Genomic DNA, 14318 nt, shown 5'->3' with positions numbered 1-14318 from the left:
AAATACATATAAACTGTGGACATGAAAGCTGTGGGCAGTTTTAATGCTCTTGCCTGCTCAATAAAGACTTGAATCAATTAAATAACGTATCCCTCTCTAGTATGTTGTATTTATTCAAGTAGAAAAACAGAAACAACAACATTAGTGACACATACAGACAGATTTATCACAACTGGACACTGGTTCAAAAAATTATGAAAAAGAAAGAGAAACAGTAGTTTGGTAAATAATATTATAAAAACAGGGGAATGAGTCACTCGCTCTTTGCCGGCCAGGCCGTGTTGATCTGGGTTATCAGCATCTGCAGCTCTTCCAGTTTGGATGTCACCCATTGTGGAGCAGAGGCAGGGTTGGGAGTGTCCAGGCCCCCCTCTGCTAGTGCCTGTAAGGCCTTCAGGGCACTTTCAGCTGTCTGGAGGTAGCGCCTGTACTCCTCCTCAGCAGTGGTCTCCAGCCGTGCTTTCTTTGAACATGGCTAGAAGGGAGGTATGAGTCAAGTCATGAAGGCTTATCGAAAATGATTTACTCCCTCCATTGCACTGATATATGACTACATTGGTGACAAATGTAGAGGAAGCTTTGATTCCTTGCGGAATATTACCATATTTAACCTACATATTGGACCTTGGTCAGAAATAATATTAGTTTTAGAAACATGTATCACACTAACTACATTCAATCATAATCTAAAAACTCTGCCAAACAATCACTCAACAGCTATTGTGGGGTTGATCTGGCAACAAAATTAACTTGATCTTAAATGGTCACACTTATAACTACAGTGCCCTGTGTAAGTAATGGGACAGTGAAGCATTTTTTTTCTTCTTTTGGCTCTACACTCCAAAAGTTTGGATTTGAAATCAAACAATTACTGTGAGGTTAAAGTGTAGATTCTCAGACTTTAATTTGATGGTAATCAGAAGTCTGGTGGGGTCAATGGGTCGCAGACTTCAGGCAGTTATTGCATGCAAAAGATTGTCGACCAAATATTAAAACATGAGTGCCTAATTTGGACATTTGATGATAAATCTGTCCCATCACTTGTGGGTACCCTGAAACGGGGTTGTAATTTCTGAATGGTGAAACCAATACGTACACAAATACCATCAAATAAAAGCTGAGAATCTCTACTTTAACCTCATCATGTTTGATTTCAAATCCAAACTTAGGAGTGTAGAGTCAACAGAAGAAAAAATGCAGAAAAATATAGTTGATTCAGTGTGTTATAGGTCCCTAACGGTACCACTGAGGGGACACGACTGACCAGCAAACTTATGGTGAATTTCCGAATTGTTTAAAATGTAGTTAAGGTAAGGTTTAGGGTTTAGTTAGGGTTAGATTTCAGTCAAAGGGATGGTGATCAGACAAGTCCCTTTAGGGCTAGAGGTCGTTTTAGGGCTGGAGCTAGGGTTCCATCCCTCACCTCTAAGTCAGCCGTAGGCTCATCAGTAGCAGTTTCCTCACTGGTCTCCAGCCTCTCATTGTGTTGCTCAATAACAGGCGTCTCTAACTGTAACCTCTCCAGCCGAGTCTCCACTGCTTCCTGAGCGTTAACAGTCTGGAAGAAAACGGGTAATTGTTCCATTTTGTGTCTTTTGTTATATTCAGATCATGATAATACTGAACGTGGTGGTGGTAGTGGCATTCCATACCTTACTGAGAAAATTCACAACTTTGTTTTTGGTCTCCTCTGTGGCCAGACTCTGGGAGATCACCTCCTCATGATTGGTGATCTTCAACATGAAAATGACACATTGATACCAGGTAAATACATATAAGTGAAAATAACGTTACTTATTCTGGAGGAATATGAATTTTAGCATCTAAGAGGAATGCTAAAAGATACAGCACAATTCAAGCCCCACCTCTGCAAAGTGGGCGAAGGCCTCAAGGGCATGCTGGTGTAGCAGCCAGGACCTCTCATCCAGAAGAGCACCGAACAGACCACTCAGCCTGGGCAGCACCTGGCCCTGTAGGGGACACACACACACACACACACACACACACACACACACACACACACACACACACACGATTAAGAGTGACTGAATAGTCTATAATCACTGAAGTTTATTATATTTCTGTAGGTACATTGAGCGTACTGTATTACCTGGCTATCTGAAGGGATGAACACCTTCCCCAGAGAGGCCAGGAAGTCCAGAGCTGCCAACACCACGTCACAACACTTCTCGGAGACCAGGGCACCCACACAGGCAAGGGCCTAAAGCACACAATAACAATCTCTGTAGGGTACATGGTTAGGCCTCACTAATGGGTACTGGATCACCTTGAGCAGTTGGGTGCTAGGAGTGTGTGATTCACATTAAACAGTCTCTATAAACCTGTGTGATGGGAGTCAAAAACACATCAGCAGGAGGTTGGATACCTGGCAGATGACCTGTGGGTCAATGTTCTTTACCAACATGGCTGACATTGAGAGGAGAAGTCGGAGAGTATGCTGGATGACCGGATGGGCCTGCACCTAAGAGAGGGATAGGGATACTTAGTTGGCATACAATCAAATGAAAGGTGAAGGTGTGTGAGTGTGAGTGTGAGTGTGTGTGTGTCCATGCCCCTCACCTGGTTGGGACACATGCAACCCCAGAGTTGTGTGACTATCTTCAGTGCAGAGGACGCACACACCCCTTCTGGAGATTCACCTCGAACCACCACTAGCAGAGACAACAGCGCCATGTTCTGGGGGGAACAGGGAGGTCATAAACAACCTAAAAGCACTAACTCTTAAATGACTACCTCAGCGTCAACTTATGTGTGTTGTGCTTTTGTGCGTGTGTGTTTTTACCAATATAGAAATAATGGCCCTTTATTACAATGACCTTATCTAATCTGTTTACACTGCTGTGAACACTTGAGGAAGGTCATGGTCGTGCTATTCAACACCTACTTAGTAGAGTCCCAAGGCAACTGCAAACAATGGTAATGAAGGTCATTCTCCTCACCACTTTGTCAAGTTGTCCCAGTTTGCATCCAGCCTGATGCCAGTCAGTGACAGTGGCGTTAGCCAGGGTGACGATATCTCTGTCGACCAACTGGCGGGCATCGTGGGAGAGGGCTCTGAGGTGGATGTGGCGCCACACCGGGAGGTTCTCTGCCTGGGAGGGGGGAAACTGCTCCACCAGCTCCATCTATCACATTCACACACAACACCCACACCATGTAAAGACACTTTTAACATTGTTGTCTGAAACCAGTCATTCCTGTTCCCTGAGCTCTGACCTGGTGGTTTGGTGTCATGAGGAACACCATTCGCCTCAGCAGCAGGCCCAGGTGGGACAGCTGGTAACACTCCTCAGGACACGCTTTCACCTGGGGACAGGGAGGTAGTTGGGGAAAGGTGTGGGTAGGTGAGGAGGGGAAGGGAAGGGAAGGGAAAGGTGAGGAAGTATGGAAATGTGTGAGTTTCAGTTTATTGCCACCCCATTGCATGACGCACAGTTACTGACAGGTGTCCCATTCCCCCAGATCCACCAACACCAATTGTCACCTCTGTCGGGTGCCACTGAGGCCTGGGGGGACCACCTACTGACCCCCTGCCCACAAAAAGAGATTTTTGTAGATAGATTTCTACCACTGGGGAGAGGTCATAGACAGGGAGAAAGGTCATGACCCCTGTGGTCTAGACTCACCAGCTGGACCGTGAGGACGACGTGATGCAGACAGAGCTCTGCTGACCCGTACCTGCAGAGAGAACAGAGTCACCGTGTGTTCTATGCGCTGGTAGTGCGACACTAGCACCTATCTTCTAATAGAAAGATGCAGCAAGCAGGAGTTTCTCTGTAAACACTTTAAATCCATGAATGTAGACGTACAGTATATGTGTTTTACACAGGGACTTAGATGATTAAAGGTAGACTTAAGAGATATGACATAGCCACGAAAGAGCGGGGCAACTACCGGCAGAGATAGTTAGTGTAAAGCAAGACAATTCACTCAACAGCCTTTTGTCACACGGCTGTCATGTTGCTCGTGAGCCTACGGAATCGCTAGCGAGTGAAACGTCTTGCTTGGGTGAATCTGAAACATGCATGCAACATCAGACCTTCATCTCTAAAGTCATCCAACTTCCTGTGGTAACGTCCTATTGCTGAGTATACCCCTTAATAAGTAGTATGTGATTGGATTAAATCTTGAATAATTTAGCACATCCTTGGGTAATAGAGTAAATCCTTGGAATGCACCAGAAACAGTCTCTCCAAGTCCCCATTTACACCAGGCTCCATGGATCAAATCTAATTTACTTAATTCAATTCCTGAGATAATCTTCAGGTATGTTCAAAGACGTTACCGGGCCATGAAACACCACACGTCAGTAGCCAGGAGGGCCGTCTGGGTGTCAGGCTGCAGCACAGCCTCCAGCAGACAGCGCTCCTAGAAGAGAGAAAGGGGGAGAGAGAGAGAGAGAGAGAGAGAGAGAGAGAGAGAGAGAGAGAGATGTTGGCATAAGAAAGCAAAGTGAAAAGTTATAATAAAGAACAAGCAAGCTACCAAATGTGGCCTTTGACAGTTTATTACCATAGTACAGTATTACTTTCATCTTATTGAGAGAAATGAAAGAGAGGTAAAATGAAAGAAAAAAATGACCGAAAAAAAGGTTCTGCTAGACATGATGAATGACAGGACATCCCATGTCAACATTTAAGAGACAGGATGCAGTACATACCTATCAGACAAATTCAACTGGTTTCCACTAACCAAGCTCATTGAGTTGTGTAACTCAAAAGTTGTATCTCCTCTAATGAGAACATACAGTATATGGGCCTCACCAGCAGGGGGAAGTGTTGAGGAGGCATTGCTGCCACGCAGGCACAGAGCTGCACACAGACATGGTGGTGCAGGGAGACCCTCCCCTGGGCTTGACCCTTCATCATCACTCCCGGCAACAGCACTGGCACCCTCCTCTCCATACAGCACCGACGGAAACTCTGGAACACAGCCCGGAAGAGAGGGAGCCTAAAGACGAGAGGGGGAAAGAAGAAAGACAGCAGACACCGGTTAAAGAGGCCTTGTTTTGGAGATGTCACAGAACGATGGCATGTTACCAAAAATGCTGACACCAAGAATAATTGACAAAGCCAGATGTTCAAGTTAAGTAACATTTCTAACAGCTGTCAATGTTTGATAATGTGCATATCAGAGAGGTGGGTGAATGGGGGCTTACCTGGGCGCCTCCTCTGGGAACTGACTGCCTTCATACCACAACTGCAGCACCTCCTCTGGCTGGGAGCGCAGCTGCCCCATGACATTCACCAGCAGAAGACATTGAGGTAGTTCAGACTCGGGACTCAACTCTACATACACACAAACAGGTCAAAGATCACGAAGAGTCCAACACTCAAGATGAGGGGGGGCTAGTGGGGTTGCACTACTCTGTGGCACTGTCACTTTTGCATTTCACTGTATACTTGTATGCACGTGACAAATAAAGAATCTTGAATCTTGAATGCATTGTGTTCCAAGCTGACCTCTGACAGCAAAATTAAAAAGGTAGCAAATGTGTTTCCTTAAAGCGCAACATTTGGCAGCTTTAGCCTACGAGTACTGTGAATGTGTTTGTGTGAGAAAGTTGTTGTGTTACATAATAAGTATCTCCCCTCAGAGGAAAGCATTCCTCATCTCTTTGGTAAAATTTGACAGCAAGTCAAGCAACATGTGGACCCAGGAGTGCTGAGGAGGCAGAGGTGTCGGTGGACTCACGCTGGCTGGGGTTTAAGACGACCTCAGCGAAGGGTCTGAGGGGGAACAGCTGGGAGAGCAGGGCGTCCATGGGCACCAGAGCTGACACATTCAGCTCCTCAGAGAGAGGGGAGGGGAGCGCCGGGGCACACAGGCTTGGGGGAAACTTACTGAGGGGAGAAGACAATAACATCAACATAAGGGAGAGAGTGTGTGTATGTGTGTGTGTGTGTGTATTAGTACATTTTGGAGTAATGCCAGGATGAATCTAAGTTGTCAGTTGTAGTGCAGTTGTCACTTTCTCACTTGTAAATCAAACTTCACCTGATGATTTGGAGGTAGAGTTGATGGAAGCAACCGCAAGACTTCGACAGAAAAGCTTTAAATTCCTGTAATGGTGAATGTGACTCACGTGAGCTTGAATTGTACAGCAGGGTCAAAATCATGTAAACAGCCAAATAAAATACAGGGTTGTCACAAGAAAAGTATTATCTTTTACCTTTATGTAATGAACTAATGTGTTGGCAAAAAATCTGCACATCTTTGTGGTTTTCAGGAACAACTTGTATTCTGGGCTGTGTGCCTTTGAAAAATACAAAAGATAAGCAATTCAACAGGAGGAAACAACCGATCTATCAAGGGGACTGTTTCACCTGGTTCTGCCCCTTTACCAAATGCACATTTATGAAACTAATATCATTGGATACAAAGACGGTAGGCGATCTACGGTCACGTAGTGTTGGAATGTTACACTTTTGTCCTAAAAGGACCCACGCCATATTGCAAGCCACCTGAAACACATTCGGGAGCATTGTCCGTGTGCACAAATGTGTATTGAAAACTGCCAGTAGATTGAAATACAGAATGCTGCATCTGTCTATTACCAAGAGTATTGACGATGTCCCATACCTGTAACCCAGCCTGTCTGATCTGCTCTGCCAGCTCCAGGCAGCTGTGGAAGGACGCCTGGAGGTCATCACACAGACATGTGGTGATGTCACCGTGACGAAGCCGCTCCTCCACCAACGACTGATTCTTCACACTCTGCCTGATCAGATCAATTCATCAGCCAATCAATCAATAATCCAATTCATCAATACATGATGCAACTAAAAACAACCGGTTTCAATCAGATAACAGATGGCTGTAGGCTATCATACATGCTGTGCAGTGAAGTAAGTGAGCTTCAATGTCAATGGTTCTACACTTACTTGACAATGAATTTCCATGTGTTGGCATGCAGTGCGATGTCCAGGTTTGAGATCACAGAGCATATATCCAGGAGACTGTGAATCACTGAGGGTAATGAACACACCTTCAATGAGCATCACAGTTAGTATCATTGATAATATAAAAAAATACATGCATATACAGACAGACACACAGCCCTCTGTTTGACTCTTCTAATACCCGTCCGTCCGTCCGTCCACACACGCACACCTACCTGTGATGACATCAGAGACCTCCTCCTCTGAGGCGCTGTTCTCGAGGGAGGTCTTGTCCAGCAGCTCCATCAGGCCTTTCTGGAGGGAGTAGGCCTCCTTAAACAGGGCCTGCAGAAGGTCACCCACCAGAGACAGACGCCCACAATACACCACTTCGCTCTCCTGAGGAAAAGAGTTACACGTTTGAATCTGACACCCCAGTTGTATGTAGTCTCACTTTTTGGTGGAGCAAAAACTCAAAATTCCCATGGTCATACAGGAAGCAATAGAAAATCAATGTTCTACCTTGCAGTGCTGGAAGGTGTCCCTCAGGACTTTGAGGATGCAAGAGGGAAGGGAGCGGATAGCATCAAGGGCAGGGGCCTCCTCAAACGAGCAGACATGACGAACACAGCCAGACAGGACCTCCAATACCTGCACCATTACCTGAAGAGTTGGCAAATAGATCCTCTCTGAATAATGATGTCCACATTTGTATGTATCCAATACACCTCAACGTGACAGTCGATAACAACCAAGCACAAAATCAGACAATAATTTATGTGTAAAGCATCCTGTCTTGTCTGTCATTAAATAAGAAAAATCACAAAATCAATCAGCCAATCAGAACAAACCTGTAGAATGTTCCTCAGAAAAGTACACAGTTCTGTGTTCTGACTGGACAAACCTCCAACTTGGTTTGTGATCTCCTCCATCAGACTGTTAAACATCTTGACCACCTGCAGATATTCCAACAGGTACACGTACACGTACACGTACACGTACACGTACACACACACACACACACACACACACACACACACACACACACACACACACACACACACACACACACACACACACACACACACACACACTTGAGGCTTATGAATGTGAAGAAAATACTTGAGTGGAAGAGAGGAGACGAGAGGAACATTGTTGCACCTTTGGTAAGACCTTGGAGAAGCACTCATCCTCCATCTCTGATAGGCCAAGGTGAGGGAGGAACATGTCTGTGATGATTTTCAGCACACCTGTCAGGAGACAAAACACAAGACATAATATGGCTTTTCTCACTGCAGTTTCTTAGCCTAGGGTTAAGACTGGGCCATGGCTATCTTACCCTCAATTCATACATGCATTTGTTAACCCTGGGCTAAGTGTTATTGGATGATAGCATTCAATTGAAGATAACTCTGGCCCCTTTTTACACTGACTATTTTGGCACAGTCTGTTGTGTGATTTCTGGGGTTAACCCAGAAAAGTCGGTGCTAACCCTGCTCCAGAGCAGGGTCAGCTATCCCCTTGGCTAAAATCAGTGCTAGCCCACTTTAGAATATGCAAGTGTGAACAGTAGTTTAGCCCCAGGCTAAAAGCTCTCTTAGCCCTAGGCTAAGTGTAGTGTGAAAAGGCCTAATGTCAAGAAAGAATGACAACATACTGGAGCAAACTGTGACAGTACAGACTGTCTGCTTATACATATAAAAAAAAAACAGCACACCAAATCATATTACAAATCAACACGTAGGACTTACGTATATGCTCATCCCAGCTCTCTGCGTTTTGATGCATGGAGTACACACAGTTAAGGAGGATCAGTTAGAGCATTGCACTATGACTTTAAATACATCACACTAGTTCACCCTGCAATACTATGTATTGACCCAACACTAATGTCTTTCAAACCCTAAGTAAATTATGTCCTGCGTTCTGTAGAAAGAGGTACATGAAAAGATATGATGAGTTTGGGCAGGACTGATTTGAGCTGCTGTCGACAAATGTCCTGGTTCCACTGGACGACCTCCTCCAACAGTGTGGCCTGCGACATAGTGACACTGACAGTGACACCTCGCCAGATTGTGTCCCTGCATAGAAAATAACATATTCCACAGTGAGTCCCGAAAAAAACGTGGATACTGTGAATGTGCAGTAACATTAGGGAGCAGGCTCAAGTCAACATTGCTCTTCCTTAGCTGCTAGCTAGTCAGAAATATCTGGACAGATTTCAGTTTCTATCTCGCTAGCTACTTGTGGTTACCTTGCAGCTGGTTCCTTTAACAGTTCAAAAATGTCCACGAAAATACTTTTTTTTTTTCACTATTGAACCGCAACATTAACTGTAGCGTGTTTAGAAAAACATGCAAATAGCTCGCAGGCTAATTTCCACTTCAGGAACGGATGCTCAAAGGTTCGCGCGTGGTGTTGTTTGGGTCGGATGTGGCTGCTTTACTTACCAGCCTTTGATTGGCCAAAAGGCTGTGAGTGATGTGTATTCAACCAATCATATACTACAATGGCCAAACACCTATGAAACATACTGTATATCCAGTGACTGAATGATTGCTATAAATGTACCACTGTACATTAGTTAAATTCCAAATTCTAAATTAAAAATGTATCATACAAAGAGAGACACAATATCACCCGAGAGGTTTTAATAGTTTAAACTCTCTTTGATATTATGTCTGATATGATATCATGCTACTCATGTTACATGTGATGGGATGTGATTAGATGTGATGGGATGTGACTACATGTCACGTCACGTCATGCCTCGTCGACATCTTTAGATCTCAATCGCCTCATCCCGTAAATAAGTGGGCTGTGGCCGTCTGTCTCCGTCTTGGCTGTCTCCAGCTCTTCCATGGTTGACAAGTTGAGAACAATAGAAGGAATTTCATACTATCTTTATCTCCACAATTACCTGAGGAAATGAGTCACTCACACACCTCAAGCGTTCTAGCGTATGCGCCATGCGCTATCGACGCAGTTTCAAGTCAGGCAAAATAGCTACCATGAATAGAAAAAAAAAGAATGTGGCTAACAGTGTCAAGAAGGGCACGATTAAATCAGGATAAGAGAGTCTACCAAATGACCAAGACAATGTAGGCCTAGCCTACATTAGTCCTGTAATTATAGGTGACGGACAATTACATTAAATAGAAATTATGTCAAACCTCAGTCAGTTTGAGGACGTATAATATATGCCATTTAGCATATATTATACGTCTTGAGACCGACTCAGATCCAAACAAATGTCCATATTAGTGATCTTAATAATGCCGAAGATTTAGACAGGTTATACTAATGTCAACAAATGGGCACCAAATCAGCACAGAAAAAAACATGAGGGACAGAGTGATTATGGCATATTTTGTATTTTGTTCCAAACTTCAACTTTAGGTATCTTCTTCTACTATGTTTTTACTGGCGATACTTCATTGCCAATCTTGCCAAGCCAACTTGTCTTAAGAGGATCACAATGAAAATAAGCCCTATACTTTATTGTGTAATATCATTTTATTTATGTACCTCATGAAACATTTTTAATTTTGTTTTTATGTGTGCTTGATTCCAATTGTTAAACAAACTAAACTAAACAAAATAACTGGGAATATTTATGTAACCGCATCACGTGTGTGATTTTTGTGTATTATGTCTAGCATTAGTGATTTGTTTAATCTCAATCACTCTAATCACTGAATAAATGGCTATTATTATGATAAGATCTTTGGGTGGTTCTGAAAACCATCTCCCTCTGGCTATTCCTTTGTTCCCTAAGCCTGAGGTGTGAGCTGTTATTGTACAGGAAAGGCTCAACTTCCTGTTTAGGAAACAGGAGTCAATTAATGTTTAATGAGCTTCTTCTTTCAGATTTGAGTCAAGTTTATAGCCATGTTCCTTCTCAAATGTAGCCTACAGATGTTACAAGACTTATTCTTTCATCCTCTATCTGTTCTTTGAATTTTATATAGTCAAAGTGTTTCAAACTATAGTATACTGAGAAATACTGTGGAAATCTTCCGTTTGTATATAATAGGAAGGTTGTGTTCTTATCAGTGTGCAGGAAATTGGCCAGGGAACTCAGTGTGGAAACAGGAGGGAAGATGTTTTTACAGCCGCTGGGAGTGGGTACCTGCAAGAGTGCAGTGTTTCTGTTGAAGTTTGCTGATGACGGCCAATGTTTGTTTCAAGGGAGACCACTTTTCCTCCACATGTTTCCACTATATTGTAATGAGGAATTCTGGTGTGCTACAGAATCTGATGGGTTTCCGTTTCTCTGAAATAGACTTACTGTAACTGGTAGCTCCTGAGAATAAAACCTCCAGGTGACTAATGACAGGGTGAATGCAGACTATCATGCCTTTTTCTTGACTCCAAATTAGAAATAGACTATGAGACATTGAGTTCTCCAGTAGCTTTACCCAAATTCAAATGTCACTTTGTTCATGATTTTAGGGATTCTGTGAGTCCTAATAGATATTGAAATATAAAATGGGATTGAGAAAAAACATCAAATTAGATTTTTTCAAGACATTAACGACAGAGTCAACCACAGTTCGACAGGATGTCCAGGACTCTCCTCTATTTCTGGTTCCCCAAAAACTTTCCCTGAAGGAAACAGGATATGTTTTTGTTTTCTTCATATCATACACAGCTTCCTGTGTGGACTTTACATTTGGCCAATGGTCTCCAGTTCTAAAATCCACCATTAAGGCTGATGGTCAAGACGTTACCGTTTTAAGTGAATACTAACTGCATATCATTTAACACAACAATTTTCAAAACGGACAAACTCAGCTACAACTGGGTAAATTATAAATTGATTTATTTCAATTATTTACAGAATACATTAACATACTTGAAACCCAGATTCTGACACCAAAATAATGTATTGTACTGCAGTCCACTTATCCACAGCATTTAGTGCATTTTTATTCATGACTGTTAGATATCCATATCTGAGTAGAGACAAATGTTGGCCTGTTGTAACAGAAAAGGGTGAAATATTGTACATGCTCCATTCTATTCTGTGTCATCGGACCAGGTGATCTCATAGTCTTTAAAGACACTCTTCAGCTTCTCCACAGATACTGAGTGGTCTGCTTTGCCATAGCCCTAAAACAGGTGGTGAAAATAGTAAGGTAGGTTACAGTACAGTAGGTTGACACTGAATCTAACTTACCAAAAGAGTGATTCAGATAAGTGAAATTGAGGAATAAAAAATGACATGATGAGATTATAATTTTTAAATGTTTTTCTCTTCTATGTGTATGCTGGTGGGCCTCTCATGAAATTGACTTATGACAGGTAAGCTGAAATGCACTTACAGTTGACTCCCCAAACACCCGGAGTTTTTTGTCTTTGCTGTTGTGCTCAATCTTCCCTCCTCCAAGACAGGAGCACTCCAGTCCCAAAGCTTGCATGGCTGGGTCAACCTTCTCAAATATATGTTCTGAAAATCAGATCAAGAATAACTGATGAAGGGGTAAGGGGCAAGAATACATTGTCTAGACTAAGGGATACAATCAGTTTGTCTGCCAAGGTACTCAATCAGGCATATGGTCCTCTGTGGCTCAGTTGGTAGAGCATGGCGCTAGGTTGTGTGTTCGATTCCTGCTGGGACCATATATACTGAAAAATGTATGCACTCACTGCAATGTAAGTCGCTTTGGATAAAAGCGTCAGCTAAATGGCATATATTATACGTCCTCAAACTGACTGAGGTTTGACATAATTTCTATTTAATGTAATTGTCCGTCACCTATAATTACAGGACTAATGTAGGCTAGGCCTACATTGTCTTGGTCATTTGGTAGACTCTCTTATCCTGATTTAATCGTGCCCTTCTTGACACTGTTAGCCACATTCTTTTTTTTTTCTATTCATGGTAGCTATTTTGCCTGACTTGAAACTGCGTCGATAGCGCATGGCGCATACGCTAGAACGCTTGAGGTGTGTGCATCGGTTTTTGTGTGGTAGGCCTTACAAAACGTTTTACAATTCTAATAGTTTGCAATGTAATGCAATTCAATACATGTACAAGGAGTAAGTGATGTGTCTCGCGTGTGACATGCCATCGATCGATGGCTCAGCAAGAGCAACTTAACACGAGAACTGGGCTGTGCGGCAAAAAGCAAAGCTGCAAAGCCTAAAAACACGGCGAACTTACTGTGATACTTGCCGGCACTTTGAGTGCCTCTTACTATATCTTTTAGTTCAGTTCCATCTTTAACTTTGACCCTCACTAAAATATACTTAAACGTCCCTTCTGAATCGATTTCAGCGTCGGGGACTTTTGTCAAAGCGTCTGCCATTGCGACTGTGACGATTCGCACCGCACTTGAGAAGCGCAAACTTGTCACTGCTCCTCTGCCAACGACAGACAGCATTCGTGTGCAGTGCTCAGTGCCTTATCGGGTTTAGGGCGTGTTCCCCAATTTAAAGTGCTAGAGCTTTACTGCAGTAGGCCACTATATTTAATCAAAGATTAGAAAAGCATATGAGTTCCAGTTTATACAGTGTTGGGGAAGCTACTCAGAAAATGTAGTTAACCAAATTACCAATTACTTTACAATTGAAGAAGTTAAACTACACCAAAGCTACCCTTGAGAGAAATACAGTTTGTCAAACTAAAGCTACTTTGAAAAAATAGTTAAATGTATCGAAATTATTATTATTAATAATTAAAAACACGTTATTGATTGCACACGGTTATAGCAATGATGTGGCTTTATTCCACACTTTAGGGAAAAACTAATTACTTTATTCCACACTTTAGGGAAAAACAAATAAAAGATGTACAATCAAATCGGTCACCAATCCACGGATGGCTAGAGTGCGCCATGCATAACGACTATGAAAGTAACGTTATCTGCGCCCCCACAACCAAAACATTAACCCTTAAAGGGCCACCGACCATTACAACATCACTCTGGAGTCGGATGATAACAGGATATGTAATTTATTACACAAAGAGGCAACTATCATAACCTGTTAGCATCCGACACTTTGTAGAACATGTTTCTAGACCAATAACAAATGTTGTCCTTATCTGACACTGAAATCCTGCTCACATGCAACACACAGACCTGTGTTGAATTTAAAGAATTAGTATTTGTAGAACTAGACGATGTCTTCGTCTTTTCTGGTAATCTTGCTGCAATGTATCAATTTCTTCTGATTGTGATGGATGTATCCTTTGATCATAAAAAAAAGGACCCATTTGAAACACAAGCAAATAATGACGATAATAATTTTTAAAAGAAGATTTCCATATATCTATATACTAATTCTAAAATAGCCTGGTGTCCTTTGAACTTGAGGATGGTACAGTGTACGTTAGGCTCCATCCAGTATAATGTTATGCAGTTATAATGTATTTCCACCAGTTGGCAGTAAGACATAGGTCTGTAGTAC

General features: G+C 42.7%; 2 protein-coding genes across 2 annotated transcripts; both read right to left on the bottom strand.

Annotated features, from left to right (window-relative positions):
- Positions 1-99: 99 nt before the first annotated feature.
- firrm (fignl1 interacting regulator of recombination and mitosis) lies at positions 100-8713 on the bottom strand. The gene is made up of 23 exons (XM_083671396.1): positions 8654-8713; positions 8064-8152; positions 7754-7858; positions 7425-7565; positions 7139-7301; positions 6906-6990; positions 6604-6742; positions 6194-6277; positions 6019-6083; positions 5716-5864; positions 5180-5309; positions 4785-4971; positions 4307-4389; positions 3648-3699; positions 3238-3327; positions 2961-3146; positions 2581-2697; positions 2387-2482; positions 2111-2221; positions 1866-1970; positions 1653-1733; positions 1424-1558; positions 100-475 (listed from the first exon to the last, which is right to left on the bottom strand). The coding sequence occupies exons 1-23, from the start codon at positions 8688-8690 to the stop codon at positions 254-256; spliced, it is 2652 nt and encodes an 883-aa protein (XP_083527522.1). The 5' UTR covers positions 8691-8713; the 3' UTR covers positions 100-253.
- Positions 8714-11710: 2997 nt separating this feature from the next.
- LOC310806132 (14 kDa phosphohistidine phosphatase) lies at positions 11711-13268 on the bottom strand. The gene is made up of 3 exons (XM_083672115.1): positions 13072-13268; positions 12230-12354; positions 11711-12017 (listed from the first exon to the last, which is right to left on the bottom strand). Exons 1-3 carry the CDS (start codon positions 13214-13216, stop codon positions 11925-11927), a joined length of 363 nt encoding a protein of 120 aa, XP_083528241.1. The 5' UTR covers positions 13217-13268; the 3' UTR covers positions 11711-11924.
- Positions 13269-14318: the final 1050 nt, after the last annotated feature.

This window comes from Argentina silus (genome assembly GCF_951799395.1).
Source record: "Argentina silus genome assembly, chromosome: 6".
Lineage (NCBI taxonomy): Eukaryota > Metazoa > Chordata > Actinopteri > Argentiniformes > Argentinidae > Argentina > Argentina silus.
Note: the sequence above shows the minus strand (reverse complement) of the source record. Positions and strands in the feature narration are given on the sequence as shown.